Source organism: Mchenga conophoros, linkage group LG7, assembly GCF_057382185.1.
Source record: "Mchenga conophoros isolate Kocher_MC1m ecotype Shallow Benthic linkage group LG7, M_conophoros_male_GT1.1, whole genome shotgun sequence".
NCBI lineage: Eukaryota > Metazoa > Chordata > Actinopteri > Cichliformes > Cichlidae > Mchenga > Mchenga conophoros.
The window spans coordinates 15,513,477-15,539,153 of record NC_140532.1 but is presented as its reverse complement, the minus strand read 5'-3'; the positions used below and the strand labels follow the sequence as shown (position 1 = coordinate 15,539,153).

The 25,677-nt window shown below is 42.2% G+C and overlaps 2 protein-coding genes across 13 annotated transcripts in view; one reads left to right on the top strand and one right to left on the bottom strand.

Moving 5' to 3' along the window:
• The first annotated feature begins 298 nt into the window (after nt 1-298).
• Nucleotides 299-10,893, top strand: slc27a2 (solute carrier family 27 member 2). Its single transcript, XM_085282466.1, has 10 exons — nt 299-829; nt 2,754-2,963; nt 4,775-4,933; nt 5,049-5,173; nt 5,263-5,457; nt 6,232-6,322; nt 6,430-6,628; nt 6,890-6,987; nt 7,073-7,203; nt 8,600-10,893. The coding sequence occupies exons 1-10, from the start codon at nt 352-354 to the stop codon at nt 8,774-8,776; spliced, it is 1,863 nt and encodes a 620-aa protein (XP_085138592.1). The 5' UTR covers nt 299-351; the 3' UTR covers nt 8,777-10,893.
• tjp1b (tight junction protein 1b) overlaps nt 10,887-25,677 on the bottom strand; it is a 76,600-nt gene continuing 61,809 nt past the window's right edge. For 7 of the 12 annotated variants that reach the window (XM_085282443.1, XM_085282444.1, XM_085282449.1 and 4 more), the window contains 17 exons: nt 25,191-25,299; nt 24,887-25,106; nt 24,554-24,738; nt 24,377-24,472; nt 24,213-24,295; nt 23,904-24,114; nt 23,691-23,791; nt 23,261-23,611; nt 22,696-22,926; nt 20,794-21,660; nt 20,255-20,346; nt 19,742-19,957; nt 19,497-19,633; nt 18,285-18,756; nt 17,884-18,101; nt 16,452-16,595; nt 10,887-12,725 (listed from right to left, as the gene is read on the bottom strand). In XM_085282443.1, the coding sequence (XP_085138569.1) occupies nt 12,631-12,725; nt 16,452-16,595; nt 17,884-18,101; nt 18,285-18,756; nt 19,497-19,633; nt 19,742-19,957; nt 20,255-20,346; nt 20,794-21,660; nt 22,696-22,926; nt 23,261-23,611; nt 23,691-23,791; nt 23,904-24,114; nt 24,213-24,295; nt 24,377-24,472; nt 24,554-24,738; nt 24,887-25,106; nt 25,191-25,299 (3,828 nt within the window). In that variant the 3' untranslated portion in view covers nt 10,887-12,630. The remainder of the gene's footprint in view (nt 12,726-16,451; nt 16,596-17,883; nt 18,102-18,284; nt 18,757-19,496; nt 19,634-19,741; nt 19,958-20,254; nt 20,347-20,793; nt 21,661-22,695; nt 22,927-23,260; nt 23,612-23,690; nt 23,792-23,903; nt 24,115-24,212; nt 24,296-24,376; nt 24,473-24,553; nt 24,739-24,886; nt 25,107-25,190; nt 25,300-25,677) is intronic. The other 5 variants (XM_085282447.1, XM_085282454.1, XM_085282445.1 and 2 more) reach the window with 4 other exon arrangements.

The window sequence follows — 25,677 nt, the reverse complement described above, 5'->3', positions numbered from 1 at the left end:
TATTCGCATAAATCATTCCGATGTACTGAAACACAATCCATTCAGTCTCCCTTCAAAATAAAGTGCCAAACTGATTTGTTTGCTCGCTTTTCCCACTATTTACCACGCCAGAAGGCGTTTTCATGACATCGGGGGAAAATGCAACATAACATCAACAGTTAGGTTGTAAGTGGAAGTGGAAATTCTCGATTTAGCAACTGAAAAATATTCCCCGAAATGAAGGAGGGGTCAGCGGGGCAGATCCGAGCACCGCCCCGGGTCGAGACGGTGAACTTTGTCACAAATTTGACTTAGCAGCACAGTGTGCGCCTCCTCTGCCTCTCCCCACTTATTCTTTCAGCGCTCTGCAAAATGTACATCTGCTTCAGCGTCTTGGCCGGACTGGCACTTCTCTGTTTCTTTTACATCAGCGCGTTTTGTCCCTACTTTGGCGAAGATTTCGCGTACATCCTAAAGAGCATTAAATGTGGCATCAGACTAACCAAATACAAGAAAATCAAGCCCTTTTACAGCATATTGGACTGCTTCTTGGATGCAGCGAAGAGGCACCCCAAAAGGATCTTTGTACACTTCGAAGGTCGCTCGTACACTTATGGCGAAGTGGACAAACAGAGCAACAAGGTGGCCCGAGCCCTGCAGGCTGAAGCCCGGCTGAAGGAGGGGGACACGGTGGCCCTGTTCCTTGCGAACGAGCCCAGCTTCATTTGGACTTGGCTCGGTTTGGCGAAGCTGGGCTGCCCGGCTGCCCTGCTCAACTTCAACATCAGATCCAAGTCCCTGTTGCACTGCTTCTCCTGCTGCGGGGCCAAAGTGATCATCGCCTCCTCAGGTGAGATACAGCGAGAAATAAATTATTGCGTCGGACCAGAGGAGGCTCTCGTTATTTGACGCGTCTCCCACAGGACTGCGAAGTTCAAAGTTCGACAGCAAGTGAGAGATAACTCTTCATGCTCGGCTTTTGTGCAAGTACGGAAAGTATCCTCAGATATTATATTATTAATTCTTCTTGTAAAATGATTTTGACCACGCAATTCATTGCAGAAGAGAAACGTGGGTCTCCAGCGTTTTACCCAACAGGGAATAAAAATCCTAAATTAAACCCTTTTACGCATCAAAGATGTTAAAATAAAGAGTTTATAAACAACAGTTTATATTAATTCTATAAATGAATGCAAACAGATACTGCTCAGTGCAGATTTTGCAGGCTACTTGACAATATAATTCACCCCGTCACATCTGTCCTGCCACTTTCCTCGTGTCTTATATTTATAGTAAGCTTTATTCCGCACTGCATCGCAGATGGATAAATGCACTGATTGTTCTGACAGCTGTATTTAGTTTGCAGGTAATGATTGTTGAATAATGCAATAATGAGATCAGATCATAACGTGGTCTATAAATGCTGGAAGGACTAGACTGACTAGATTCTGACTCACACTCTTAAGATTAGATACAGTGCAGTGTTGGCCCTTTTCCATCATCTGTTAGTGATGAACGATAATGCAAAACAAAAGTGCACTTATTCAGATGATCGCAGTTTTATTGGCACGGTGAACCTGCGTCAGGGACTCTCTCCCTGTTTTGTTTTTTTGTCTGTAAATTAAACTAGAAGGCATGGATGATAATAATAAAAATAAATTGCTTTGCACCACCTGCCACACGAATGCTGTACTTCCAGCTTAATTATAAAAACCTCCAGCTAGAAACTCAGTGCTTCCACAAAGGAAAAACTGAGCTAGTCGGTCTTTGAGTAAATTGCGACATAAACCTAAACGTTTGTTTGAGATCAGTCCCAATCAATAACCTCTGCTTAAAGGTTATTATTGATCAGCTTTAGTCGCGGCCAAAAGTTAGACGTTAGGATAAACTTAAATAGATTAAAAAAAAAGTGCAGGAAGTGCATTTTTGCTGGATCGATTAATTGCTATTCTATATCTGCATATATGGAGGGGATACGATCTTGATGAATCAGAATCAGAATCAGAATACTTTATTCATCCCGAGGGAAATTAGGGGTTACAGCAGGCAGCACGCTAATGGCGCATGCGCACTCACAAAGGAACCTTCTGACCAACTTTACACAAACATCACATTGGGCAGACATGTCAGAAGGTAGGCTGATAGGAAAAAAACAACGAAAATACACTACATGAGGTAAGAGGAGGAGAAAAAAAAACTCCACTCAGACTGAGCTCCTAGTGGGAGAACAGTTTGATAAAAGAAAAAACACCTCAGCACAAAAGCACATGACTATCAATACACCATAGAAACACGAGACAAGCAACAGGGGCGGGTAAAGGGTAAGAGAGAGCCGGCACGTTTCATACAAATTACATGAACGCCAGTGTTTGGTTATAATGGTTAGACATAGAAGAGAAGCAGTGTTTAAGCTATTTTGGTGGTTCCAACTGTGGCAGTGCAGTTTTGAACGGATGAACATTTGCAAAAAGGAAAACGAATACTTCACATATGAGCAGAAATGATTAAAGAACAAGGGGGCTCTTTATGCTCCACACTGAAGAGCAACTTCATCGGAAGAACAATCTCAGCTTGCAAACGTGTTTCTTTGCGTTCTCATTATAGAACTTAAAAGGCCTTTACTAAGAAATGCATGCATGAGAGCTGAACTTCCCACCCCAGTGGGATCAGGGATACATGATACAGGCCCACATGTGTAGGTGCACATGTGCCACATTTGGCAACACAGCGCTATGACGGGCTGTGTTGAGCTGAAAGCTACTGTCTAATTGTAGAGCTGCAGGATGCTGTGGAGGAGGTCCTGCCGACGCTGAGGGAGCGGGGTATCAGCGTGTACCTCATGTCGGACAGCTGCAGTGTGCAGGGCATCACCGCTTTGTCTGACAAGATCTCCAAGGCCTCAGATCAGCCACTGTCCCGGGACCTCAGGGCCAACATCCATATCAGGAGCACCGCTCTCTACATCTACACATCTGGGACCACAGGTAACAACAGCAAACTGCTCTGAAACAAACGCTGGCACGCAAAATAAGATTGCAATGATAACAGTCAAGCTTATGAGGTGCATCAAGCTTCAAACACTAGATCTGTGCTCAGCCACACCTTCTGTTCTTGGAGAGGGGTGTTAATTGAACGTGGTCATCTGTGGGCAATAACATTTGCTGAAAGGCAAAAAGCAAACACACTCACAGCTTCCTAACTGATAAAAAGTGAACCCTGGGGTTTTCTTGTTACAGGATTTTTTTTCCCTCACTCTGCATTGTTTTCACAGTTTACTAGCCAGTAGTTTTATTCTTTCCTGCCTTTATTGGCACACTGCAGAATGTCTTGGCACAGTACCAGTGTTAGTGACAGATTGTGTGTCTTACACATCTTACACATGCCTGATTTAGACAAACTGTGAATGCTCTCACTACTTCATAGCACTAACACAAGTGAAAACATAAACACTGAACCTTTAAGTCCTGGTTGTGTGAAGCCTGCACACATGTTTAATTGTGGTAATTAAATTTGATCAGACTAATGGGTGAGGGGGAAAAAATCTGCACAATTGTTCTTTCTGATGCAGGCTTGCTGATCTTCGCTCCATCAAGGCGCATTACAGGGATGTGCCTAAATTAAATGCTGTATGTCCCACAGAGCTTTTTCAGATAAGAGTAGCACATGATGCAAGCTGGAACATCTGTTATTCACCGTCATTTTAAATGGTATACTAGTTTTAGCTGGTGGAAAATAGGCTTAAATCAAAATTTAGTCCCAGTTGAGTCCTTAAGACGGTCTTTTACAACGATGTGCTGAACAAGCTTGGATCTGCAGAAAACCTGATGGATGTATAAGTCCACTCTTTAGCAACTTCTGTTACCTTTATTGCCTTATATTCATTCTTTTAAAAGATACAATTATCGTAAAGGTGAACACCACTCTATAGACTCTATAAACCTGCTGTGCCTCAGGTAGTAGAGTGGGTCATCTACCAACCAGGAGCTGGTGGTCTGAACCCAAGTTTCTCCTGATGCATTCAGTGGAGTATGCATGTTAGAAAAAAGCACTGTATTAATGTGTGTGTGATTGGGTGAATGAGATCTGTGGCAGGAAGCACTCTGAGTGCTAAACTTGAGTTAAAAGGCGTGGTCTCAGGAGTTTGAAAAAAAGAAGGCAACTGGACGTCTTTAAGTTTTTTGTATGTTTTTTGTTGTTGTTGTTTTTTTTTTAAGCTGAATTGTAAGCTGCTAATAGTTGGCTTCACAAGCCAAACCTGCTGTTCCGTGATGGTCATTCACAGTGGACATAGATGTCCTCCTTCACTCCTCGCTCGCGCTGTTTTCTCAGTCCAGAGTGACCTTTATCCTTTACGTGTAGCTCCTTAGACTGATAACCTATGCAGATATGCCGAAAGGCGTGGTACAAGTCCATTTACCATAACTTTAAGAAGAAGTAGAGTCATTTTCTCCTCGACTTCAATACACCTTTTTTTCAGTGTTTCCATTTAAACAAAATGTGGCTTCGGCACAGCATGGATAAAAACAGAAGAATCATTCACCTGATCGATTATTTAGTTTTCACCATTTAGAGTTATCTGCACCAGTTCATTATGAAAAATTCAGCATCTATAGCTGCTGAGAGTCCATTATATTCACCATCTACTTGGGACTGTTTGTTGCTGAGAAGATTAAATGTTGCTTTGTGCAGTCATTAGAAGATTCAGGATCAATGAATGAACCACAGTGAAGTGCATCATACTACTTTGTTCCTCTTTAATTCAAAAGCACAATCTGTTATTCTTTTCCCTGGGAAGGTTTGCCTAAAGCAGCCATTGTCACACATGAGAGGGTGTGGGCCGCCTCCTTCCTCCAGTCGATATGTGGAGTCACAGCAGAGGACATCTTCTACATCAATCTGCCTCTCTATCACAGCGCCGGCTTCTTGATCGGAATGACTGGAGCCATCGAGAGAGGTAATGATCCTCTTAATCCTCTCAAGAGTACAAGAGCAAAAGCATCTGCACGCCTGGGTCAGGAGCTTAAGCGGTTAAGGAAGATAAAGGTTGTGTAATATGATTTGACTTGCAGGTATTACCATAGTCCTGAAGAGAAAGTTTTCTGCCTCTCAGTTCTGGGATGATTGCAAGAAGTATGACATCACGGTGATGCAGCACATCGGTGAAACGTTGCGCTATCTCTGCAACACGCCCAAGGTAAGAGGAAACCTAATCAGTCTGCAGCTACGTCAGTCAGCCGCCGTCCTAATGGTGGAATATCTCCGTGTCCATCCCGCTCTTGGCAGAAAGACGATGAGAAGAACCACAAAGTGAGAATTGCAATCGGCAACGGTGTCCGAACGGACGTTTGGTCCGAGTTTCTTCATCGCTTTGGAGACATTAAAGTTAGAGAGCTGTACGCTGCCACAGAGGGAAACATCGGCTTCATCAACTACACGTCCAAGATCGGCGCAGTCGGACGAGTCAACTTTGTGCACCGGGTAGGAAAAGGAAGCAAGTCGCATGTTTTCACAGTGTGGTGCAATGTCTGTGTTAATATCTGGAGCTTACATTGGTCGATCACATTTAAATTAAATTGGAGCAAAATGTCATCAACAGCTACAGGAGTGAGTTGAATTTGAAAATAAACACCCACACATGCATTCTTGGATACAAAATGATAAACGGGCAAAGGGCGACTACATTTAAAGTTGTGGTGGCCGTTTGATTGGACAAACAGTGCATACAGATATTTTAAGCAAAACTTGACTGTGTTTGTCCCCCATGAAGAAGAGTCTCAGACTCTCTGTACACACAAATGATGAAGGCCATTATGTGTACAGTGTTTTTAAATGATCAGATCATTCAAATCACTTCTCTTGGCTAAGCACTTTACATTCTAAAACTTTATCTGTTAAAAATCACCCTCATTTCTTGGCGCAATCACTTACCTGGACCTCAGATAGAGATAGGCCTTGTACTATGAAGCAAGATCAGCATACACAGGACATATCTGACTTTATCTCATAACCTGTTCCAGAGCAGATTTGGTTTATAGTGTAAGTCAGAGTGGTGATGTAACCCTGTAATAAGTGAACCAACTTTGCAATACTTAGAAAAGTTACATGGATAAGCCTAAATCCTATTTTTTTTATCAAATCCTGAAACAAGCATGTTGATGTTTGTGCGTCCTCACAGAGTTGCTGCCATGCTGGCTGTTCCACTACTTTTAAAAATTTTAACTGGTGGGTTTTCTTTCCTTCTTCCTTTTCCAGTTTTTCTTCCCCTACACTTTGATCAAGTTTGACATTGAGAAGGAGGAACCTGTCAGGGACTCGCAGGGTCTGTGCATCCAAGCAGCCGTAGGTGAGTCTGTAAAGAGAAATCGGGTTCAATTTAAAGGAGTTTTAGTTTGATAGAAGTGAAATTAAAAAGGAGTTTTGATTTATTTTGTTTCCTGATGTCTCTACCAGGTGAAACGGGACTTTTAGTGGGAAGGGTAACAAAGAGGTCCCCCTTTGTTGGCTACGCTGGTAACAAGGAGCAGACGGAGAAGAAGCGGCTTCGAGACGTCCTGAAAAAGGGCGACCTGTACTTCAACACCGGCGATTTGCTTCGGTTCGACAAAGAGAACTTTGTGTACTTTCAAGATCGAGTCGGCGACACTTTCAGGCAAGTTGTGACTCATTTTTGTGTTGACCTGTCGCTTTGTTTTTGTGGTTCTGCCCAGATGATCGAGTCTAGACTGAGTCACCGTTTGGTCTGGTTTAGTTCTCAGCTATTAAAAGTATAAAAATATGCAATTAACAGCTGGTTAGAATAGTGTGTGTGAAAATGGCTTTTTTTCTTTTGTGCAGGTGTTTACTTGCAGATCAGGTTCAAACTGTGCTGCAGAAATTGTTCATTGGAGTCTTTTCGTGTTTTTTGTTTCAGGTGGAAAGGAGAGAATGTCGCCACATCGGAGGTTGCAGACATTCTCACAATGGTTCACTGCATATTAGAGGCGAATGTTTACGGTGTGAAAGTTGAAGGTAAACGCACTCGGGTCATAAATATTAAAACCTTACAGAGCTGTCTGCACTTTGCATTTCATATTTCTCTCATTTTTCAATCAAGGTCATGAAGGGCGAGTCGGCATGGCAGCTCTCACTTTGGAAGAAGGACAAAAGTTCGACTGCTCGGCCACGTACACGCAGGTCGTCAACTACCTCCCAGCTTACGCGAGACCCAGATTCATCAGGATTCAGGTAATAAATATAAATAAATAATACATGCACATCCAGACCAGACGGGCCGCTATGGCTTAAAGATATTGTTTTAATTTGTGGTCTGATTCTGCTGTACTCACGGAGTTCATCCTTTCCACCTTTAATTAGTGCATGCTCAAAGGCTAAACGTGCTAAACGCTTGGTGTCTGAAATCCAGATGGCTGAAGCGGTGTGTGGATCAGAGTCTGAGCCCGAGTTTTTACTGTGTAAGATTACCAATAATGCAGATCAGAAATCAGATGTGTCATTGGGTCCCAATGTTGTTTTTTCTAGACAAATATTAAGGATTTCAGATTTTTCCTTTGAACCAAACAGGAAGGCAGTGCAGTGATGTAACCCTAACACTTCCTTCAGGGTTAGGGACAGCTGCAAGAAATGCTGACTCTGGCAACATATTTTCATGACTTGGTAAAACCGTAGAGGATGTGCCCTCCAGATAAAATTATTGGAGATGATTAAAAAGAAAGTTCCCAAGAAAGTGCAGTACAGGACCGTTCTACAGCTACTTTAACTATGAAATATTTGGATTTATGTACCAAGGAAATTACTCTAATATACCTTTTACCCCCAAAACTGCCTTAATTTATTGTGGCATAGATTCAACAAGGTGAAACATTTGTCAGGAACTTTGCTCCATGTTGACCTGACAGCATCACACAGCTGCTGCTCCCGTTCCACCACATCTCAAACACACTACTCAATTGAGATCTGGTGACTGTGGAGGCCATCTGAGTACAGTGAACTCACTGTCACGTTCAGGAAACCGATTGAGATCATATGAGCTTCATGGCATGGTGCGTTATCCTGCTGGAAGAAGCCATCAGAAGATGCATACACTGCGGTCATACAGGGATGGACATTAGAAACAATGCTCACATAGGCTGTGGTGTTTAAACGATGCTCAGTTGATACTAAGGGTCCCAAAGTGAGCCAAGAAAATATCCCCCACTCTATTACACCAAAACTATCCTTAACTGTTGAGCCAACGCATGAAGGAGCAATGATTACATGCTCTTTCCACCAAAATTGTGACCCTACCATCTGACTGTTGCAGCAGAATAAGACGCTCGTTAGACCAGAAGATGTTTTTCCCAATCTTCTAAGTGAACTTTGATCTGTCAGTGTGAATTATAGCTTCAGTTTCCCGTTTTTGACTGATAGAAGCACCGGCATGTTCTTATCTCTTATCTCTTGAGTTAATGTTGCCGTCCTCTAATAATAACTGTGTAATATTGCTTTGCAGTTTGTAGCTGATATCTGATCTGATTGACAGCATTGTTATTGGCGGTTTATCTTAATTATGTTTTGGTTTTCTTTGCTTTTTGTTCTACACTAAAGCTTGACACAAAAACATCTTTCAAACTGTGTTTTGCAGCCCTGCCTGGAGATGACGGGAACCTTCAAGATGAAGAAAGTGAAGTTGGTGGAGGAAGGATTCAACCCAGCTCACATCAAAGATCCTCTATACTTCCTGGATCCTGAAAAAAAGACTTATGTGCCCTTGACCGAAGAAATCTACAGAGCAGTCGTCTCGAAGGAAGTCAAACTCTAACACAGAAGCTAAAGTAGTCACTGCTGAGCCACTTTGTTTGCAAAGAAATAACAATAATGGATCTTAACAGATACTAATCTCAGGGACGGACTCGGAAACGTCAAGTCACGTTTGGAGAGATGGTTTTCATCTTTAGCACAGCTACCTTCACCTCTTACAGTGACACTATGTGATACAGAGAGTATGTGCTACTCACTGTGTTCTTAATTCGTTAATTAATTCTTTGGACAGTTAACCATAACATGCACATTTTACTGTAATCGCCTTTGTTTTTACATTGGACTGAAGCTCTTTTAATCCATTCCGATATCAGAGTCTGGATATTGACTTTTCAACATCTACTGTATCTCTTATGTAGGGATTTGTTGTTACCTAACTGGACTTTTGTACAGAGGTAAAAGCAGACACTGCGTTATCTGTTTGTGTACTGATGACACACACTGTAAATTAACAGTTTTATTGCATAACACTGCCCTGAAGTGCTGAAGTGTTAATGTAGCAGCTGCCGTTGTGCCCTTATAACCACATATGTGCACAATAAGAGGAACCTCCAGGCAGGCTTGCGGGGTGACTAACCTGCGCAACCTTTGACATAAATCAGACGAACTCTGTCACACCCTGTTGTTTAAAAAAAAAAAGAAAGAAAAAAAAACATAAAAAGAAACTTGACAAACAGGCAGAGATCAGTGAACTCTGATAAGATATTTCTAAATGTTGTCTGACACTGAACTTTGTCTGACGATGTGAAAGCACCACATTTGCTGTTTATGATGGATCCAGAAAGCTGACTGAATGAGGAGACCAAACGTTCACTCCATCCTGACTGCAGCTAAACTGCTGCAGGAAAAAAAAACCTGCCATCTCCACAGCTCCATCACTCAGGCCTTCAGAGTAATATTCAGTTCAAGTTGAATTTATATAGAGCCAAATCACAACAGTTGAGTCAAAGCGCTCCATTTTTGTAAGGTAAAGACACGCTGTGGAAGAGATTATTAACAACTAATGATTAAATGCAGAGAGGTGTATAAAACACAGTGAGGGGAAAAGAAGGTGAATGAACACTCATTGCATCATGGATAGCCTCGAGCAGCCTGGGCCTATTGCAGTGTAGACAGGATTCTGGGTCACCTGATCCAGCGCCAACGATCTACATTATCACAAAGTAAAGTTTAATCAAATGTTAAAAGGAGAGATTGTGTCTGTCTGATGAATCCAAACTTGGAGCTGGTTCCACAGAAGAGGAGCCTGGAAGCTGAAGGGGCTGCTTTTCTACTTTTAAATATGATAAGAACAACAACTGAGGCCGCAGTCTGAGTGAACTGCTGTAGAGTGGTGGGTATGGTATTATGGGGTCTTTAAGATAAAATGGCGCCTGATTATTAAAGACCTTGTATGTGAAGGGAATGGATTATGAATTCAGTTTGACAACCTACTTTGAGTTTACTAAACAGCATTCAAACTCACAGCACACAGATTCTCGATCTTATGAGTCGAATTCCAAAAATACTCTGATCAACAGCACTTGTCACTGGATTCCTGATAAAACCCTCATAATGCAATAAGGCAGTGGTGGGATGGTGCTATGAGTGTACATAATCTAGAAAAGGATAAATATAGCCAAAGTGTCCTTGAAGAAAACCTAGGCTGGGGAAGATGGTAAACAGATGCTTCCTGTCAAATAGGAGACGAGAAGTTCCTCAAATCCAGCAGTCCAAAGGCTGCAGATGTGCTCAGTGTTAAATGCTGCTTAAAGGGTTTCTACAAATCATTTAGTAAACATGCAAACATTTCTAGAAACACGTTTTGACTTGCCTTCTTATTGATTTTTTTCCTGATATGCAAAAATCCAGAAAATCCAGTACAGGGAGTTAAGCTCGCTGTGTGAACAGTAACCCACCCCAACGTCTCACTACATTTACAGATGGAACATTTTAGCAGGCAGGCGCAGAAAACTCAAAACTGAGCAATAAATTATTTCAAAAAACAGCCGCCAACTCCTGAACCCTCGCGGGAATCATCTCGGATCCATTTGGCAGAAAATAAACTGGTGTTGCTGTGTCGCTATCTAAAAAGACGTGGGAAACAACACAACAGTGGAATCTGGGCAGCGTTTACTTTATAAATGAATTTATTTAGTAATACAGTGGTATACTTAGAAATGTGTTGCAAAGGAAAACAAATGAAAGTAAAATCAAAATAAATAAAAAGAATGTCAGCCACACGGGGAAAAAAACCAAAAAACTAGTGTCGGGTTGAAGCAGTGTTGTCATATCAAAAGAAAAATAGTACTGATGTGCCATAATAAATTGTCTTAGTACAAAAATACATTTCAGGGCACACAATACAGCATCCAGTATCACAAAGAAAGGAAGGGACCACTCTTCACAGCAGCCCCCCTCAAATACGTCTTTTAAAATCATTTAAACCGAGCACTTCTCTATTTTGTAAATAAGAATAAAAAGTTTTCTGACAGTTAAAAATGCCTTAAGTAGTGTGTATGTTTGTAATGTGTGTACGTGTTTGTATACGTTGGTAGAAAAGTCGGACTTATTACTGCTTATGTCAGTTCCAAGGCTCAGGGGTATAACCAGAATACAAACATAACCAATGTAACCGCTTTCTCTTTTTTAAACAAACGTTTTCTCTTTTATACAAAATAACAAAGATGTACAAAAGTTCATTTACAGAGAACCAAGGCCATATGCTAGCATTATGTACAGCCACAACTTAAACATCTTCTAGCTTGTTGTTTTGTTTTTTTGTATTTCCTCAGACTTCATATGCATAGCAGTAAAAGAAAGCATACCTTTTTCACCAGTCTCAATTATTCTCGTGTGCTAAATCCAAGTTCACCGTTTTTAGGAGAAAATGCAGAGACAACGACGACAACTTCTTTTTCTTCTTCTTCTGCTTCTTCCGTAGTGATCGCTACAACTGAAGGAACCGATGTTTTAAAGTTTCACTGAAAAGTTAATATGCAGATAAGGCATCACTGCTTGCAGTGTACGATGGGATTTCTCATGTGTTGAACTTAGTAGTAGCAGGCTTCTGAACCTGAGTCATAGCACATGCATAGATCTCTAGACAGCAGGAGTTTGTAAAATCAAGTCAGTATATTTATCTACGGTAAAACATTTCTACAAAAAACACGTTTGAAACAGAGAGAACCCCGCTGGACGAGCGGGTGTCTGATACTAATACTTAACCTTCATTCTTCATTAGTTTTTTTTTTGTTTAAATCTCGATGATGCCTACGTCTTCATGAGTCACGCTGAGCAATTTCTCAAGTCCTCAGAGATCCATCATGAGTGAAACGCATGACCACAGAACTCACAAACAAAAGTTTTGCATATACAAACTTTGCTGTTTGTGAGTTGTTGTTTTATTTTTGTTTTTATTTTTACAGTATGCAAAAATCAAACTGCAATATTAAACAAGTTTTCAAAATTATCCTCTTTTGTTTTGTTTTTACCTCCTCCACCGCTCTGAACCTTTACAAAATTAGCTAAAAATGTCAAAATGTGATTATTCAGTCTGTGGCACTGGTCATGCATTCCAACTCCAGTTCCTTTTGTTTAAATAACGTTTTCATCTTTATTTTTTGCAAGCCTTGTAAGCACCAAACCAAAAAAAAAGAAAGAAAGAAAAGAAAGGAGGAGTACAGCCTTGGGGATGCTGGACTCTGACTCTCCTTGTGTGTGTTTTTTTAAGTTTTTTTAAATTTTGGGCACAGTAAACAACGTGAGTTTGAGTTCATACTTCATCAAGCATTTTGCACCGTGGAGTGGGCACGGCAGGGGAGACTCGGGTCCCCTGCTTTATCACATTCAGTAACAGGCCAGCTGTTGCCCTCTTCAGAAGTGGTCAATGAGCACAGACACACAGTTTGCACCCACCAGGTAGTTTGGGTCTCCAGGGAGAGATTTGTTCTGCCAAGTTTTGGGATCACCTGCGGGGAACAAGAGACGTGACGTCAGCTGATGGAGAGCAGCTTTAAAATACAGAAAACTGAAACTGAAGGTACTCGAAACACGCGATTTAATAAAAATGCAAAGGCTGGTGATTTCAAATGATAGTGCACAAATTAATGAAGGGTGTTTCATGAATTTATGTTCCTCAGATGAGTGCATGTAATTAAGTAGTACTTAATTTAATGAATTTCAACATACTTATTCCACACATGAATTTAGAAGCAACCAAACTAGCAGGACTTCAGTTGAAAGGTCATGTACACCTGGCTGGCCTTTGTAAAAGCATTCAGCGCCAAGTTAGTGTCTACGTGCTGCCTCGTGATCTGATTTGATTTGAAAAGTGATTTGATTTGAAGTCCTTACTGTCATTTTTAAATCAAAAAATAATTACTTTAGTAATAAGAAAAGTTTACTAAAAGCAAGAACCCTGAGTGTGTGTCTAAATATACACCGACTGGCCACTTCATTAGGTGCACCTGTTCAACTGCTCAGTGAGGGGCTGGTCTGGGCATTTTGCAAAATCGCTGACCAAAATCTCATATCCCGATATAAGACTTCTATCGTCCCGATAACGATATAAATCACAAAAATGTAACATTTTCTGTAAATTCTGTGAATCTCGGGCAGCTCGACTTGCATGAAATGTTTCCAGCTGCGCGTCATGGAGTCGAGTGTTTTAACAGATGCATGAAACTATACATTTTTAGACATAAGTTGTAACGGCCGCCGTTTTCTTTGTGAGTATTTATTACACGGCGTGCTGCGGGGAAAAGCCTTTTCTAATGTTTGAGTCTAAGGTTTATTTTTTAGCACTTGGCGGCTCTTTTTTACTTCTCATTCGTAAATAATCTGCTCTTTCACGTGATTCAGTTTATTTTGAAAAGTCTCAACAGGATCTTGAGCTTTATTGTGAAAGGTTTATGTGGAACATAAACAAGCGGACACACGAAGGTGTTACCGTCGCTGTTGCTAACGACAACGCATAAAAACAGGCGCTTGTCCATCAGTAGTGTGGTTATATTACATATAAGAGAAAGAGAGAACTTTAAGAAATTAATATAACCACTACAGTGACCATCAAAATAATGAAAAAATATTGCCGTAGAGTTTATTTTGCGACACCACGAAACAAACGATAGCGTAAAATGAAACGATAGACGTTTTTATATCGTCATCCGATATATTTCAATATATCGAACAGCCCTACTTCTCAATAGATTATACTTAAACACAAGATCTCCCAAGCACTTACCTTATACCTTGATTATAAAACATTACCCTATTTCCTACATCTTGACTCACATCTGAATTTAAGTACAGTCACAGTATAGATGATAGGATACTCATGTAAAGGTTTCTGAAACTAGATCAGTTAACATGCCTATAAATTTCTTTCATTTCATAAAACATCTTTTTACTGGTCACAACACTTATCTGGCATGCAAAACATCACAAACTGTGACATTAAACATAAAAATTCAGCAAATGAAGACCAAGAATCAAACAAGTGGGCATTTGTTCTGTAACTGTAAAATTTAAACATTTCTGAGAAATCCTGTTTAATATTCCATAGGAAAAGCAGCAAATCCATCCAAAATAAGCAGCTGGAATGAGGTCCTGTTTGGAATTTTCCTCAAAGAAAAGTTCAATGTGTGGTCGTGAGCTCATATTTGGTATGTATCTGCTTGATATGGTCGGACACGTGCTCATTATACTTTCGAGAAAAGCATCAGGAGAAAAGCACTCGTTTTCTATAGTACACAACTCTCAGTTTTCACAATTATGGAGACATCCAAACATAATGATGCCAGCTCCTTTAATAATTCCTTTTAATTAATGTATATTGGGTGTTGGCTCCAAACGAATAGAAATCCAGTATCACTGGTATCACTTCTTATCTAACAGTTTAGACCAGGGGCCTCAAACATAAGGGCTCGAATCAAAGACTCCAATGAGGTGCACTGGATGGCTTTGGAAAATGTGAAAGACAGCATGAATTTTTTACTTTTAACTTTTCACACATTTCACAGCTCTTCCTACTGATAAAGACCTCTCCAATCGACATTTATGCTACTGTTATTTTACATATTTATTATTTGCAAAAGTTGTGCTAACAGATTACTTTCATTTATTGCAGCAGCTTTTTATGATGTTGTAGAAAAACTGAGAAATACTGCTGAAATTACCATTTTTAAAAATTATAATAGGACATCACAGACATTAAATGTGTAGTTAAACAGAGGTAAGTTTTATTGGTATGGCCCACTTAAGATCAAAGTGAATTGTTTGTGGCCAGCGATGTTAACGTTTGGTCTAATGTAGGGCTGCCACAAACGATTATTTTTGCGATTAGTCGACTAATCAGATCATGCATCCATTGGATGTAAAACGTACAGCTTATTGCACCAGCATGCATCTGCTCTTATATAACTATCATTAGCTTACAGCTTGAAGTGTTTAAGGCATGTGCTAACTAAAAATAAAGATAAGATGATAGTTTATTAAATTTTAATCAAATTTGCAGATTGTTTCAGTGGAGTTTAATAAACTCAGCCGTCTGCTCCTTGCTATCTAAAATATAACAGGACACCGGAGTAAATTCTCGAGCATCTCACACTTCTGATAATCAGCTGTCTGCTTGACGTTTATTCAGCTGTGTAAAAACTATAACTTTAATCTCAGCCAAACCGATTTACTCAGGAACAACTAAAATACTTAAAAAAAAAAATCCAAACAATAACATTTTTAAGTTATCCAAGTGACTTGTATATCATATTTAACCTGAGTAGTGAAAGACGGTGGTGGGTTTGAAAACGATTTGCCGGGAGTCCAGTGTTCTCTCCAGCTCTAGTGAGCCTTGAACCCCGGCTCGCTATCGAGCTGGTGGGTAACAGACGTCTCCGAAAACGTCGGAGCGCTTTTGAAAATATGTGGTGTCTTGATAAACTGAGCAGATATTTGAGGTTTACACAGCTACATTCTGAAAACATGTTAAACGTTTATTTTGTGACCCAGAAAGAATAATAAGAGTAATATTAAAACTAACTAGCTGCCGCCATTGTTGGAAACTGAGCAGGGCCGCACTGGGCTGCGCTATGAATTCTGGGACGCAGCTTCTTCTTCAGGGTTTAACGGCAGCTGGCATCCTTGTACATGCAGTGCTGCCATCTTCTGTTTCAGTCCGTTATTACACTCTTAAATCCTGCTACTTATTCCTGCATCTTTTGTGATCTTACAAAGCTTCAAACGACACGTCGGCTATTAAATTGGTCGTCAACGATTTTGATAGTCGACGTAATCGTGACTAGTCGACTAATCGTGGCAGCCCTAGTCTAATGATAGTTTTATAATGTCATCCAACCCACAGACTTTGTGTTTGTCTACAGCAGCACCTTCATCCACACTAAACTGGATGTGGAACCGCTTCTGTCGGAAAACTGATTCAGAGTCAGCTGGTAAGATTTTCAAGATTAAAAATACTAGCTCTTTATGTCTGTTTATAGTTCATATAACTAATTGGAACTAACAGAGAGCCCAAAATAAATAACACCACCGACAAACAGCACATGCATGATAAAAAGGTGAGGGGGGGGAAACAGAAAACAGATGTGAGTGTTAAACTGATTCAGAAAGCAATGAACTCGCTTTGCTGAACACCAAAGTCTGCACACAGACCCCAAAAGGACAGAGAGAGGACAGCATACCCGACGAGGAGTCGGAGGATTTTAGAGCAAAAGACCAACCATCAGGGGTCATTGACGCACAGTGAGGTAAGCGCAGCTCCACCGGCTTCAGGAACTTGAGTCCATGTGGGCCACACATCACCAGCGGACTAAGCAGCGTTTCTCCTGCACAGATATACAACCAGAGTTAAACTTCACAAACCAAACACCCGATTTAATAGTCTGTTATTAGGCCATCGTAGTAAATAAGAAATATATGCTTGTTTAAAAGTGTGTAACCACCAGTATAACCACTGTTTATTTCCCTATCTAGTTCAGGGTCTTTTTTCTGTAGTAGTTTCTATATTGGTTTTGAAACTCAAAGAGAATTTCTACAACTATCCAAGAAAAGCAAAACTTAAACTTTGTTTTTTAAGCTTTTCATGTCTGACAGCTCACATAAATACAAAAAAACATATAAAATACAAACGGGTACTCAAAGCAAGCAGAAGCACCCACTGTTTGCACCTCACAGAGAAGTCTCAGTCACCCACTCAGTCTGCCTGAGTCCCAGACAAGCAATTCCCAATCCAGACCACAGCCAAGTGACAAGTGTTCTCTCAACTGAACAACCTTCAAACTGTCTGCAGGTACCCCAGAAATCACAAAGCACAGGCAGGACATCCCCATGTGGGGCAACCCCGGGCACCAGGGCCCTAGATCTCATACCAGGACCCCCCCCCCAAAAAAAAAGGCCAGCCATCCGGGCCAGGCCCCACACCACAAGGCAGGCCCCACCACCACCACCACCAGGGCACCAGAACAAACAAATACATACCCCAAAACAGCTCTCCACACAAACCCACTAAGTAATGTAATTGATCACTGGGGACCAGAGAGTTTTTCAGAGGTGGCAGGCATTCTCTCCAGACTAATGTGATCTAGAGCAAGGGTAGGCAACTCCAGGCCTCGAGTGCCGGTGTCCTGGAGGTTTTAGATGTGTCCATGATCCAACACAGCTGATTTAAAGGGCTAAATGACTCCTCAGCATTTCTTGAAGTTCTCCAGAGGTCTGGTAATTTGATTCAGGTGTGTTAACCCAGGGTGGGATCTAAAACCTGCAGGACACCGGCACTCGAGGCCTGGAGTTGCCTACCGTGATCTAGAGGAAAACATCTATATTCAGTAATACAGAAATCATTTTTCAATTTTCAATTCATGAGACTAGTTTTCTTAGTGATGCATAAGGTGGTAAGAAGTGTGTGTTTGCTTCCATGGGCAAACACATCACCAAGCCTTACATCACTTAAAATGCATAGCTTGAAAAACTTTATTCTCATCTAGGAAGACAAAGCCCCTGCACTACTACAGTCAACATTTCACAACCTTCACCAGTTTCCTCAGATTCTGTACCATCTCACAAGTTGATAAATCTAGGTTAGGGAGGATCTCTATCCAGCACTGAGGAACTGACCTTTCTCCTTGTCGAGGGGGGGCAGGATACTGTTGTCCCGGCACACCTTGAAGTAAATCTCCTGCTCGACACTCTCCGGGATCGCACCCTGGGGGATGATGATGCTGACGCCCGTCTCAATAGAACTCAGGACCCCTCCGTTACAGTTGAATATTCCACGGGCAGTGGCCACCACTGTGTGCCCTTCATCTTCATCGTCATCATCCAGTGCACTGGGGCTGAGGGACAGAAGCAGAGAGGAGAACATCATCAGTCAAATCAGTGTAGGCAGAGAATAATGTACAGCAGAGGGCATGAGAGCAAACCCCCTGTGCACAAACAAGTTTCTCTCCCTTTCTCAGCAGCTCAGTAATTACTTTCTCTGAGAATTCAATGCTACTAGGGGTGAGAACATGTCTTACCTTACAGGGATGGCCTTGGGAATGGCGTTGATGTTATTGTGCTGGTATTTGGGCCTGTTGTCTATAGTGCGTGTGAAAGTGTCTAGGCCACTGTCGTGATCAAGGGGCTGCGGTGACAACTGAGGTTTCCCACTACTGTTGCTCACCACACTGGGCTTGCTGAGGAGGTCCGTCTTCACCTGTGTGTCATTGGGCAGCAGATTGTGGTTGAACTTGGGACTCTCAAACTTGCGCTCAAAGGGTCGGGCTGCACTGGTGTAAGGCTTCGGGACGTAGCGGTTATAGCTAGTTGGTGCAGGAGTGCTCAGGGTTTTTGGGGGTGCTGCATCAGTGCCATTGACCGGGGATTTGTCGGGAAGGCCCCTCGGGGGCAGGTAACTGCCAGGTGTGGGTTCATCCCTACTGGTCGGCCTAAGAGTTGTCAGCTCAGGTTTAGGATTGGGTGAGGTCAATGGTTCAGGTACGGAGTTAGCTGAAAGAGGATATAATAAATCAAGTAATTTAAATACAGTCTTGATTAAACATACACAAGAGATTATATATACAGTTATGTACTTTCTATATGTACTGAAGAGTTTAGCTACTACCAACAAATGAGCAAAATCAAGATTTTTTTGCTAGATTTACAGAACTGTGCCGAGCTTTGACACTCAGTAGAGATCTTTCATCAGCAACAAGCAAAAAAAGGTCCTGCCACAGATAGTTTTGCTTACAGTTCTGGTCTGACTACCATGCAGCCAGTCTGATCTCACAGGGAGAGAGAGAAAAGTCTTTTTTTTAAAGCCATTATCACTTCAGGGACAGTCCTACAAAATTACATTAACACAAAGAGGTAGCAGTAGCAGGAGGCACTATGTTTACTTTATAATGCATGTGTGCACAAAAGAAAAAAAAAGGCTAAAAAAAACAAACAAACCCCAAAACATTCTAGACAACCAATGCTAGTTTGGAAACCACGGTCTTGTTTAAGAAATCAATTTAAGAACAAACAAAAAGATGTGAGAGGAAGCAACTGGAAACAGTAGGAAAAGAAATATGAAGATATGTATATGACTGTATATGAGAACAGAAGAAAAAAAGTGGCCAAAAAAGGCAAAGCTTATTGGAGAAAGCATGTCATGGCACAGATATAATTCATGTCATGTGTATGTTATTCATGTAATAACGTACAGACGAAGGTTTGAAGGCCAGCAGAAAGTTTAGGAAGCTTACCATCGCCAGGACTGAGTTTGGGGAGTGTGGCGGGTGGAATGGCGGAGGCCGGGGGCCCATACTGTGAAGAGGGACTGATTTGTGGCAGAGGATCGTATCTTTTTTCCACTGGACTCACTTTCTCCACAGACTCAACTCTGCAGTTAGATGGCACAAACAATTATTATTCAACAGCTGTGATGACTTAAAACCTGAGAAATGTTGTACAACAGGCAGCACTTTTGGCACAGGCTGAGCTGTTATACCTGTTGTATGGGTAGGATAGCTGAGGTGGTTTGGGCAGATCATGGAAGCGGTTAATGCCAGGAGCGGGCTGGCCCATGGCCTTGCTGTCAAAGCTGCGACGATCAAAGTAGGACAATTGCTTTCTGTAGTATTCCTCATCCTCATCTGGGTCATAGTGGTTGGAACGGACTACATCATCCAGGGGCTTGGTGTGGGGCTTCTGTGGTTCAGGAGCCCTGCAGAAAAAGACAAACAGCAGAATGATTGAGGCAAATCAGAAACTGTACACTAACTTAAAGTAGAGTCTATGAGATTAATTTATCAGATATCTTTGAAATCAATATGAATCTTTACAGCTGGGCAGCTCAGGCAGCCAATGACACTGAGGCTAACCTACAGGGCTTGCGGCATCCACTAGATGGAGCTCAAACTACAACAAATGAATTCTAAGACTCCTTTTCAAGGATCTTATGAGCGACTGTCCTTCACTCACCTACCCTGTAGTCTGGGGTTTTGCAGCGAGGGTTACATACCTATAGGAGGACTTCTCCTGCTCTAGGTTGCTGAGGGAATTGGCTTTAAGGACTGGTCCAGGTGCTATCACAGGCTTAGGAATATCTGCAGGCTGAAAAAACAAACATGGGCCTCTGCTTTAGTGATTCTTGCATTAGATTTAGATTTTGCACACATATCTATCATTGTGCCTGAAAGATGTAAAATTGTTCAGACAAAAAAAAAAAAAAAAAGGAAGAAAAATCTCATATAAACAAGCTTGCGTTTTCAAGATAACTACATATCAATGAAACATAACATACCATATCCTGTTGGACTCCATTTACACCCTACCTTGTATATTTTATTATCATACATAAATGTTTTTTTAAATAGGATTTTTATTCAAGATTATAGCTATCTGTATTTAAACTAGGACTCTAACCAGTTTGCTGTTAGCAATACAAATGCAAATATTTGAAATGTGATGAAGTTAATACAGAGTTCTAACATCAAGTTTTTAACGTTGTTGCGTTACTGAGCCAGAATCCTTATTGTAACTAAGGTGAGATAAACATACCCGGAGTACTGATGAATCACCTCCCTCTTTAGCCCTGTCCATAGAAACCGACCGTTTATTCTCAAACATCTTGACCCTGTTGAGCACTGACTGTGGTTTCATGGCTGGGTCCTCATCCAGGTCTTCCTGGGGTGGAGGTGGAGGAGGTTTGGACCCTGGGGTGATTGCTGGATCGCCTGGGGAGGGCAGGGCCTCTGGTTTAGGTGGAGGAATGGTGGGTTCAGAGTTTCTCATAGCATCATGCATCCCTGGCTTAAAACCCCGGTTTGGAGGCCCAGGCATGTAGGTCGACCTCAGACCAGAGTCACCATAATACTGCTTCGAAGGCTCTGGTGATCGAGGGGAGTTAATGGGGAAGCTGTGGGTCTCTGCTTCATATGGGGAACGTGCATCGTAGCCTGCCGGAGGGAGAGGTGGTGGAGGGGGCTCATCGTAACGAATCGGTCCAGGTTTACTGTGGCGAGGTCTGCCATCATAGCCCACTGGTGGGGCCTCATCATAGCGTGGCTGAGGGGGGCTGTAGTCCCTTCCCGGTCCATCCTCATAGGGGGACCGGGGATTGTAGCCCATGGGTTGCTGGTGGCCCGGCTGGTACCCTGCGGGCTGGGAGGACGAGGTCTGCTGGTCATAGGGGGGCCACTGTTCGTTGTAATGAGGCACACGGTTGTCGTAGTGCAGGTGAGAATCAGTGTTGTGAGGCTTTGGTTCCGTGTAGCCGCCTCCATCATATCCGTAAGGCGGGTGGTCGTATTCGCGGTATGGCTGTTTGTCCTGGTACGGCGGCTGGTGACTATAGCTCATAGACTGCTTTAGGCTATGGTTGATTCGCACAGGGTCCTCCATATTGTAAAGATCTTTCTTGTACATCTGTGAAGAAAAAGAATTAAATGAATGGATCCATCCCATTGCAAACTTTTAACAAACCAGTGCTGCAGGACAGAAGGCAGCCAGTATTCTCCCAACACCAGATTAAGATTAAATTAATTAACAGGAAATAAACTAAAACCTTGAAAAGTTTAACAATAACATTAACCAAAGAAAATCTCTCAACCGATGAATTAAACCAAGATTAAGTCAAAGTGCATTTACTCAGGCAAACCTTTTCCCATTATTAAAAACAGTTCTGAATGCCTGTTTGACAAGATGCCTTTCAAGAATGGTGGTTATCCATATAAACACAAGTGAATTTTACATCTTTAAAGTTTGATAAATGGCACACTAGCAAGTAATTTGTACATTTCTGAAAGGCCTCGTTTCAAACAAATGATGTGTAGCCTGTAGACAGCAAATCTAGTTACAGTACTTCCTATGGAAGGTTGATCTGTTGGCATATACAGAGGGCGTAACTACACAAGAGAGACATAATGCAGTGTGCAGATGCAAGTTTGTTTTTCCATAGGGAGAATTGCTCATTGAAAGGAATTTATTACCAAGAGTACTGTCTGCAGGTTAGCTTTCATCATGCAAAAAACATTCAGTTTGCATATAATGCAATGTCAAACTACTGGCACTACGACAGACGACACATCTACCCACTACGATGCTACTGTGACACTATTTTTCATCTACAGAAGAAAAGTTGAAGCTGAAAGGAACCCAAAAAACATTAGGAGCCATGCAAAGGAAGTAAGGCAACAGTTAGGGCTGGTTGTGGATGTCTTCACCCTGGTCAAAGACTCAGATGTACCAGTCCTTCTGGTCTCCCAGCCCACTGTGGTGCATGTGGACTAGTCTGTCACACATTTTCTCTGGAAGCCAGAGGCACACAGTGGGCTCAGTGAGTCACACAGTGTGGGCGTGTCATGCAGAGAGCAAGTGGAAAGCATGTGTGAGAAGACAGGCAGTTAAAACAGCAGGCTGGGGCCCAGGCCCGGTCCGAGTGGCTGGTGAAACAGCGGGTACCTTTGGTTCTGGACCAGGCAGTCCAGACGGGTGGGGTTCATGTGGTGGTGGTGGGGGCTGAATAAGCTCAGGGGCAGGGCTGGGGCTGCTAAGTGAGTCAGCCTGAGGAGCTGCGGCTGCAGCAGGCGGCTCCTCTAGGTGCACACCCTCTAGCTGTACAGACTGCTCAGCAGCAGGGGTTGCTACCGACGTCGGAGGCAACGAGGGCATGGGCACAGCAGCCTCACCTTGCTGTGAAGTATTGTTAAGAGACATTTATAATACAGCCTGCCAAGGGCACAGAAAGTACAGCTTACCCCAACACCGTGATCTTCTTCCTTACACTGAATCAGTTTTACACCATCCAGAGAAATCGCTTGCAGAAATGTGATTAGAATCGATAACATACCAGTAGCTTCTAAAAATATTCATTACTTAGTCAAGAAACTTTTAATCTTAACAAAAAGGTCAGGACACATCACTAAATACAAAGGAGTAATTCCTCTGCTCTTCAGTCATATAATTTCACCCATGCATCCATCTTTGAAAGGCAAAGCCTGTCTGCAATGCCAGATATGAACTTTACCTGCTGCGGAGCAGCCATCTTGAACCCAGCAGGGTCTATGCGATTGGCTGGGTCAGGCTGCACGGGGTGCTGGTATCCAGGGTAACCAGGGGTGTCCTGAATTACAGGAGGATCTTCTCGCACAGGCTCTGAGGAGCGGGTGATGGCAGGCTCCGTGGGCAGACCCACCTCATCATTCAAAGTCTCATCTAATTCCTGGTCTGTGTATGCTCCACCTTCTGTGTCTGTGTCCTCATAGTCAGAAGTGTGGCGGCTGTCTGTGCTATACATTGAGTATTCACTACCTGGTGCTGAAAGGTAGGACAAGCGGTCATCATGGATATCCAAGTCATCCTCTGTAGTACCATCCGCCTGAATAGAGCAGAGAAACCGTCACCTGATGGCTCATTTATTCACAGTAATGGTGTTCAGCGCAGCAGAATAGACTCACCTTGCCCTCTGACACCCACACCAGCTGGTTCTGCTGTTGCTGGATGGTTTCCTTTAGCGCTCCATACCAACCATCGTTCATATTGTTCAAGTTGATGGTCGCTAAGAGAATAGTTTACATTACAGGCAGCTCATTAAGAACAAAGCATGTTAAAAAAAAAGACAATTTACATTTTTTCATTTACTGGTATTTTTATAACTCTCTCCCACTTACTGGTGAACAGGTGGTGATTATTCTTCCTCAGTTTAATGGCTCGCTCATAGAGCTTCCTGGCACTCTTCCTGGACTCTGGACACAACCTGGTCCTCATGTTCTTCACACCCTGTTTGTTATCGGGATTTAGGAAGACTACAATCGGGTACCACTGAGCATAGTTCAGCCTGTCCACAGCATTTGGAGTGATGTCCAGTACAGCATGTTTGTCCTTCATTAAGAAAAGAAAGAGTTATTTTTAACAAATGCACGCACACAAACAATTATATATTATTTTTAAAATCTATGCATGTATCATAAAGAGCTCACTCTGTCGATGATCTGCTTGATAGTGTGAAGACGAATTATTCCTGAACTACGCTGGTCTGTTCCTGCATCTCTCGGTTCACTCTCTAGGAAATGAGGTGAGACAATTTTAAGACAAATACATTTTCTTGAGTACTAAATGTGTTTTATGCAGTTTACTGACATACTTGCAAGCTCAAAAAGATCTGGCTCTTCTCTGGAAAGCTTTTCACGAGCAACATCAGCAATAGGTCCAAATATTACAACCGGTCTTAGGAAGCCAGCTGCACAACGAGAAAAGAAACCATTAACAGACTTAAAAAAAACTGTGCTGTTACTCTTAAAAGGGCTAACAGACACCTCACCCTCTCTCAGCACAACTCTTTCATAAGCTGGGAACTTTGTTTGGACTGGCTGTGAAGAAAGATCCTCTCGGCTCTTCCTCAGGTTCCTCTTTGAACTGCGAAGACCACGGAACCTCCAGAAGTCAGCCCTGTCTCCACCTGCTGTTTTGGGGAGAGTGTATTGCACACTGGAGAGCTGCTCTGCTCTGTAGACAAAAGCAGAGATACTGTCATTAGGACTAATATCAACACTGCCAGTACAAAGACATCTCACACACACACACACACACACACACACACACACACACACACATTAACTACAACTCGAAAGGAGATGAGAAGGGATGCTTTCACCTGTTTTTGTTGGGGATGATGCCCCTCTCCACCTCCTGATGGTTCTTGCCAATGCGAATAGCCAGCCAGGAGCCTAATTTGCCGTTGTAGAGAGTGTCCACCACACGGAACACCTCGCCCTTGTTAAAGCTCAAACCATACGGCGATTCCTTCTCATACTCAAAGTGTGTCCGGATGTAGAAAGAGTCACCAACATCTGATTCCACAATCCGCCGATATACTGAACAGTACAGAGCGTTAAGTCAGTATCAGCAAACCAATCAGCTTATTAGATAATTCTTAGTTCTCTTTTCACTTCCTTTACCATCTTTCTTCTTTTGGGCTAGAATGGTGACCTCTTCACCCTTAGGAAGGTCCAGGAGGAAGAGCACCGCCTCCTCTCGGATTATGTTTGCAAAGTCAACATTATTTACCTGGAATTTGGAAAAAAGCATGTTTCTGGTTTATGTTTTTTATGGTTTTCATACAAAAATGTTTTATTTTGGATTTTCAAGTTTAAGCAGAAGCTTTTATTGTTCAAGGAGCACATCTCAGAAAATGTAAATCTCCATTTAAACAGAGGTTCGCATAGCTTTTCCTCTTCTCTGAAATGCCTGGGTAACTGCAGGTTTTATTGCACTACAAGAAGTCAAGTCATTCCTCAATATACTCAGAGAATAGAGGAGGAGGAACAAACAGTGAGATATACGACTGTGAGGGAATGGGACAAACACAGCGAGAGGAAACGGTGTTTTTGTGTACGCTCCCTCAGGGCTATTGCTAAGAGACCAGCTTGAAGATAGAGGAATTTT

Excerpts from the sequence above, each read along its gene's own strand:
- slc27a2 (XM_085282466.1), top strand. The coding sequence starts at position 352 with ATGTACATCTGCTTCAGCGTCTTGGCCGGACTGGCACTTCTCTGTTTC. Across the intron at positions 5,174-5,262 it reads ATCTCTGCAACACGCCCAAG|AAAGACGATGAGAAGAACCA; the intron begins GTAAGAGGAAAC and ends CGCTCTTGGCAG. Across the intron at positions 6,629-6,889 it reads CGAGTCGGCGACACTTTCAG|GTGGAAAGGAGAGAATGTCG; the intron begins GCAAGTTGTGAC and ends TTTTTGTTTCAG.